General features: G+C 34.9%; 1 protein-coding gene across 1 annotated transcript; it reads left to right on the forward strand.

Moving 5' to 3' along the window:
- The first annotated feature begins 5,796 nt into the window (after positions 1–5,796).
- On the forward strand, positions 5,797–6,237 carry LOC125220401 (serine acetyltransferase 1, chloroplastic-like). Its single transcript, XM_048122575.1, has one exon. It carries the CDS (start codon positions 5,797–5,799, stop codon positions 6,235–6,237), a length of 441 nt encoding a protein of 146 aa, XP_047978532.1.
- The last annotated feature ends 1,617 nt before the right edge of the window (positions 6,238–7,854 follow it).

Consider the following 7,854-nt stretch of genomic DNA (forward strand, 5'->3'; position numbering starts at 1 on the left):
TCCTAGACCGTGTGATCTAGCGGATTTGCTGGACCTAGGAAACCTGTTATTTCTTTCTGTGCACACAGTGACTACCCACACACTAGTTGTGTCCTCTTCAGTCCCACTATGATTTGACCCGTAGGTCCCACTATGAATTGACCCGCATGTCCCAATATGATTTGACCCGAAGGTCCCAATATGATTGACCCGAAGGTCCCATTATGTCCACTGTGATTTCAGATCCAGGACAAGACTATCACAGATCCTCTTTAATCCAATGATCCAGTTAATTCTAATACCATATGCAAATAATATCTATTGCATCAATTACATATCCATATATTCCACCAATTAACTCTGATACTATAGATAAATATATCTATTACACCAATCACATATCACCATCATATTACACCATCAATATCAAATAACACATAACTATTTCAGTCTCGCATCATATAAATCAAATATTCACTCAAATTTAATACATAACAATCAATCACATAAAATATGTAAAATTAAAAGTGTGATTTATACACACCTGGATACGATATGTTATTGAATTGAACTCCTGATTCCATCTACTAATTTCCACTTATCCTAAAATAGCATATGGAAAATTCAATTCAAAAAACTATATACATATATATACACGTGACTTTTGTGTGTGCATATTTTCTAGACTTAACAAAAATATATATATGAAAATTTACTTCAATCTATTTCCATTTCCATTTGTTATAGCTCTCGTTCGCCTCTTTTCTTCTAAGAACTTTTATTTTTGTCCTCCATGAAAATACATCACTCACATATATGTATAGAGTAAGTTTCTCTTCTGCCGACTTAATATGTGACTGGTGGGCCTTGAGGTATCTTCAGTCGGGTGAGTAAATGCAAGGGTGTATCCAACTGATCATGATGAGAATCCCAACCTAGCTGAGCCGTTGACACGACGACCGGAGCCTAGGACGCTATCAAACAAATTTCCTCAACCCACTTCTACTGGTTAGTATAGTGGAGGTAAGGGTCGAATCCCACAAGGATGGACACGTTCGGATAACTGTGGTGATATTCCTGGGTGGTTTTGTTTAGCTACCACGCTTTTGGATTGAGATTCTACCTAGGCGGGAAATAAAGGTGGTACTTTACTGACTGGTGGGCGTGTAAATGACCGACATGTGGTTGTGTTCGTGGAAATAGGGATCAAGGTAAGTAGACAGTTGCTAAATTAGGAAACTAGAAATCAGGGTATATTTGGTGGTTGGGTGGCTGCTCTGACAGGTCTAGATGGTACAACTGAAAAGTAAAAGGCAAAAGCAAAAAGTAACCAAAAAGTAAAAGTGGTCCAAAGCAAAAGTAGATTGTGATGTTTTCTTCTCCAACAAGTATCAACAGCAATTACATGAACTAGAACTCCATGGATGAACTCAGATTAATAATTTCAAACTCAAGATCCATTAATTAGAAATGCGCAAATTAAGATTAATGACCGAACTGCAGGATTCTCCTACTGGCTAACACGCGAAGTGGCTAGGGTGACGCAAAGTGTGAAACTCATGCACAGAAACGTAAAGCGAGACATAACTTAAATTTTTAGCTAACAACTCCAGGGTTAGATCACTTAACAAGAACATGCGCAACACTTAAAAATTAAAAGCGACAACTAAATCTAACTTTCCTAGGCAGAACGAAGCAAATTCAAACCAAAGAGACATACGAAATAGAAACTTCATAACTAAAACGTTTGGATCTTCACCAAGTACTTAAAAAGGCAACAAAAAAAATGTTTGCAACAGATCCAACGAAGAAAGCAAGTAAAGATTAAACTAGAAAGCGAGTAAAAATTATTTTTGCCACTCCAGGCGGTGAAACTGCTATACTACGACGACCAACTGGCTGGAACGGTGGGATGATAACTTCTCCGGTGGACTTCTGGACTCAGGTGACCATAGCTGTGGCGAGGAATGAGAAAACTGGACAATGCTGAAGGACTGATCTTCTAGAGAGAATTCTAATTGCGAACTTTTGAACTCCGAAACTCCTTCTCTCTCTCCAAGTGGCTTCTTTTATAGGGAGGCTTGCCCTTGCTTTTAGGGTAGACTTACTTTGCAAATTGACTTTTCTGCCCTTGTTTATGATCATCCCAGCTATCCTTCTTCTCCATCTCGAGCCTTTTCTCTGGCATGCATCCTGGTCAGTATTGCACTCTTCTAGCGCTCATTTCACTTGCATCGTCCGAATCGTCTCCTACTTACTTGGATCCTTTTATCCTGCACACTTAAGCAACTGTTTTTTACAGATAATGCATGCAATTCACAACATATTGACCAGTAACCAAAGCTTAGAATACGACTTATCAGTGACTAAGCTGTATATAAAAAAAACTTGGCTTATCTTTACCTATACTCATCACACGTGCACTACTAACAAAACTTATACTATTAATCTATTATTGTATTAACTAATAGGATAAATATAAGAAATTATCACACTAGTCTATGCCACATTCACGTTATTACACATGCACACACTTAAAATTAATTATTTAGCATTTTAGAGTACACCTACATAGGGTCTAAAATTTAACTAACCTTCTAATCCAAAACCCAGAACTATCTCAATATTATGTATTAAAATTATCAACACAAAGACAAAACTTTCTCAATAAATTTGTGTTGATAAAATTATATCTTTGTGTTGAGATTTAAATTTACATGTTATGTTGATAAAGTTATATCTATATGTTGAGAAATTTCCAACATAATGTTGAAGTTCTGGGTTCTGGATTGGGAATTAGTTAGCATTTGATTACCCCCCTAGATATATGATATAAATATAACTATATATATATATATATATATATATATATATATATATATATATATATGCGATCATATCATAACTCATATTTATGTGATAACCTAATAACCCTATCATTTTATGGGTCAAAAGTATCATTTTTACTAAAAATGATATTTATACACGATAAAATGATATTTTTTCAGCATGCATAAAATGATACTTTTATTCCATAAAATGATATTCTGTTCCATAAAATGATATTTTTCGTCCATAAAATGAGGGTTATTAGGTTATCACCATAAATATGGGTTATGATATGATCACAACCCTATATATATATATATAGAGTCCTATTAACCACAAATCCACTCTTAAAGACCGAACTAGAGACCGAATCTTGACCACATGATCTTGAATTTGATGGATTAGATTAGATAATCAAAGGTTAATTTTCGCACTTCATTATATACTCAATTTACTTCAATGCGGGGGTATTTTTGTAATTTCATAATTAGGGTAAAAATTAAAAAATTTACTCATGCCCGCTCACGCAATTTCGCTGCATCTTCTTCTCTCCTCTCTCAAAACTTCTCTCCAAACCTAGTTCATCTTCATATCTTCATCTTCCATCAGTTATGGAAAATATAGAAAGTAATCGAAGCATAAAAAATGAAATGGCAATGCCTACAGAGTTTCTTGCAGGACGCCTTGATAAATATAAGCCGACCAAATCCCGGAGATACAAAATGCCAGGAGCAATACGCGGCGGAGTCCGGAGCCATGAGACTCCATTGCCGAATTTGAGATCGCCGCCGTACGAATTCTCCGGCGATTATCCTATTTCTTAGCTGCGGTGGAACGTACGAGAATATTCCGTGTTTGCCTATTGATATGTCGACCGAAATTTGTACAGAGGCGAAGTGGAGATTAACTGAATTGACACGAGAAGCTCTCCATCAATTTCATAGTAATTGATTTGCTTATACAGTTAGGTTTATTACCAAAATGAAGTAATAAAACATGATAATGAAGTAATAAATTGATAAGATGAAGTAATATAAATGATCTGTTTTCCTATTAACTATAATCTAGTTAGTATGAAGTATTGAATTCATATAATGAAGTAATAAGTTATGATAATGAAGTAATATAAATGAAGTAATAAGTAATATAAATGAAGTAATAAGTAATATAAATAAAGTAATATAAATGAAGATCAGTTGGGATGGACAGTCAGGTAAGTATGCCACTGATATAAAACATGCAAACTATTGTTAGTGGAAAATTAACAAACAATTTATGCCTACAAATTTAGCTCATTATAACAACAGTTTAGTTCATTCAGCTGTGTTATTACTTCATTATAACAACAATTTAGTTCAATAAGAGTCGAATTGATGGCATACTTTAATGTGCAAACAACACATCAGTTAAAGATGTTACTTCATTATAATATTTTATTACTTCATTTTTACTGTGATTTACTTCATTATTATGTATTATTACTTCATTTTAGTAATAAAACCTACTGTATAAATAGATCATTTATATTACTTCATTATCATAACTTATTACTTCATTATATGAATTCAATACTTCATACTAACTAGATTATAGTTAATAGGAAAACAGATCATTTATACTATTACTTTATTATCATAATTTATTACTTCATCTTATCAATTTACTATTTTATCAAAAAGAATATGTAGTTCATTTTAATGTGTTATAACAACAATTTAGTTCAATAAGAGTCGAATTGATGACATACTTTAATGTGCAAACAACACATCAGTTAAAGATGTTACTTCATTATAATATTTTATTACCTCATTTTTACTGTGATTTACTTCATTATTATGTATTATTACTTCATTTTAGTAATAAAACCTACTGTATAAATAGATCATTTATATTACTTCATTATCATAACTTATTACTTCATTATATGAATTCAATACTTCATACTAACTAGATTATAGTTAATAGGAAAACAGATCATTTATATTACTCCCTCCGTCCCAGAGAAGTTGGCACACTTTCCTTTTTAGTTTGTCCCACCAAAGATGTCACATTTCCCTTTTTGGAAAAAGTTCTCTCTCACATGAATATAAAAATTATATTTTCTCTCTTCATTTAACACACAAAACAAAACCTCCTAAAATCCCGTGCCATTTTCAAAGTATGCCAACTTCTCTGGGACAGAGGGAGTACTTTATTATCATAATTTATTACTTCATCTTATCAATTTACTATTTTATCAAAAAGAATATGTAGTTCATTTTAATGTGTTATAACAACAATTTAGTTCAATAAGAGTCGAATTGATGGCATACTTTAATGTGCAAACAACACATCAGTTAAAGATGTTACTTCATTATAATATTTTATTACTTCATTTTTACTATGATTTACTTCATTATTATGTATTATTACTTTAAAGCGAATTGACTGTATGGAGTGTTTTAAAAACGAAGTATTTTTTTCTTTATTATGATTTATTCATATGTCAATGTTGATAAAGTTATAACCCCACTGATAAAGTTATAACCTCACATAATAAGAGAGTGAACTAAAGTACTAACGCACTTGAAGTTCAATGAAATAAAAATCTTTTGATGAAGTGATATACTTGTTGAATGATGCAAATGCACGTATGAATGAAGTAGTGATCACTCTTCCTCGTCTGCTCCAGAATCATTTAGACTAATAACCTAATTGAATGAAGTGATGAAACTATTTGAATGAAGTGATGACCTAGTCAAATGAAATAATATAGAAAATTAAATCATGAAGTAATAACCTAGTTGAATGAACTAATAATCTAACTGAATGAAGTTATAGCCTAGCTGAATGAAGTAAAATCGAAATCGAAATAATGATGATTTCCACACCGCTCAGCAGTTTCTTCATCTTCTCTACCACAGACAACAACTACACCATCTGTTGCAGACTTAATTTCGCCGATCGCGTACAAGCAAAAACGATTTGGTTGCCGATTTGTGGCTACAGATGAAGGAGGAGTCCAGATTAGATATTGAGCAGGAACCGATTTTATCTGGCTACTATTATACTTCGATTTTGTGCCTTGATTCGATAGAATCAGCTTTGGCGAATCACGTCTCAATCAAATTGAGCAACCACAGCCTCCCCAGCGACATCCTTTACGATTTAATTTTAGGGATTTTAGTTGATGATTTGAGGGTGGTGAAGGAGAGGGACCCTGCCTGCATCAGTTTCGCACACTGTTTCCTAAACTTCAAAGGCTTCTCCGCAATTCAATCTCATAGAATAGCGTACAATCTATGGTGCAAAGGCAGGAAAGTGCTGGCTCCGCTGATACAGAACAGGGTTTTGGAGGCCTTCGCGGTGGATATCCATCCTGGGGCGAGGATCGGGAGCGGTATCCTTCTCCGAGACAGTAGTGGCGTAGCAAAGGGAAGGCAGCAGTGAGATGAAGGAAGGATGGAGAAAGAGAGATTTGATCTTCCAAAATTACCCTTTTATCAATAAAAAAATAAGATAATATGTAATTATTAATAACCATTAGATGTGATTAATGGATGGATGAGATTTGGTCTCTAGTTCGGTCTTTAAGAAGGGTTCGACATTGTCACAACTCTATATATATATATATATATATAGGATTGTGATCAATTGAGATTATTTAGGCTAATTGAGAAATGAGATGCAATATCAGCCACTCATTTTTATTAAATGAGTGGTCCAGATTTTGCCACACAATAAATATTTTTAGATTAATTAATTATAAAAGGGCATAATGGTAATTTGGTTTAAACCCAATTGAAAACAAAGAGCAGCAACTTCTCCCCTCCATTTCGTCGCCGTCAAATCCGTCGTCGTTTCTGGCTCTTTGTTATCTTCCCCAACCTTCCCCTTCTCTGCACTCTCCCTAACTTTCGCAAATCGCCTAGATTGAATCATAAATCTGTAAGAGGAAGCTTCTAGAGTAGACATGATGGTGGGGAAGAGAGGTCGGCCGCCGATGAAGAGGACTACGAGCATGACCGAATTCACCTTGGATCTCAACGGCAGAGCTGTGGTGCAGCTCTATCAGCCATCGGATCCTCACAATCCGTTCAACGGCGACCTAAATCAACACTACATGGCCTCCGCCGCGGCTGCTCCGAGGCTCCAGCGGCGCAAAATTCGGCGGATTACGTTCAAACTGCTACCGATCTGTCCGACGAGCGGTGGTGCTTCCCGATCTTCCTGCTCTCCCACACCGCCGGTGCCTCCGCCTCCGACGGAGGATCCGCACCTATTCTCTCCGGTTCTGAATTCTGGAGCAGAGACCTCGACAGATCCGAATCGGCCGCGGCGTGGAGCGAGAGGAAAAACGCGGAGAGTGTGAGGAGAGCGAGGAGGATTTGAGCGCCGACGACTCCGAGGGGACTCGGTGGGCTGTCCTGTTCGCTGGATCCAACAGCTACTGGAATTACCAGCACCAGGTGATCGCGATCGGAATTCTGTTTATTTTCGTACAATATCAAATTTGTATGTTGATTTGTTGATGCTTACTGGAAACGTGCTACTGAAATAATTTTATTTTTTGTTATTGGAAGCTAATTTTGAAGTAGAGCGTAGCTCTCTAGTTCAGTTCACTTGAAGTTATTGCTCTGTTTAATTTCACAGTTTTTTAACTATTTTCATTTTATATCTAAATTTTACTGAGCTCATGTTTATTGAATCATCACAGGTCATTTAGAATCATTTTCATTCAATCTACAGTAATTTTGGAAGTTTTCTAAATTGCTATTCTTAGCTAGGTTTGACTTTTGTTTGTTTAAACTATTGGTATTCTACTATTCTATACAGTTTGTTAAACTTTTTCCATGATTTTTTTTTCTAATTAAGCTATTTCTTAATTCGAAAAACAAAAATATCAGTGTCGACTTTACTTTGGTTTAAGCTATTTTAATTCGAATTGTTGACATTTGATAATCTCGGCATTGATATGTGAATTATAAGTGTTATTTTTTAGTTGTTGACATTTTAATACGAGTTGTTGACATTCGATATTCTCGGTATTGATATGTGATTTATAAG

The sequence above is a fragment of the Salvia hispanica genome, chromosome 4 (genome assembly GCF_023119035.1).
Source record: "Salvia hispanica cultivar TCC Black 2014 chromosome 4, UniMelb_Shisp_WGS_1.0, whole genome shotgun sequence".
Lineage (NCBI taxonomy): Eukaryota > Viridiplantae > Streptophyta > Magnoliopsida > Lamiales > Lamiaceae > Salvia > Salvia hispanica.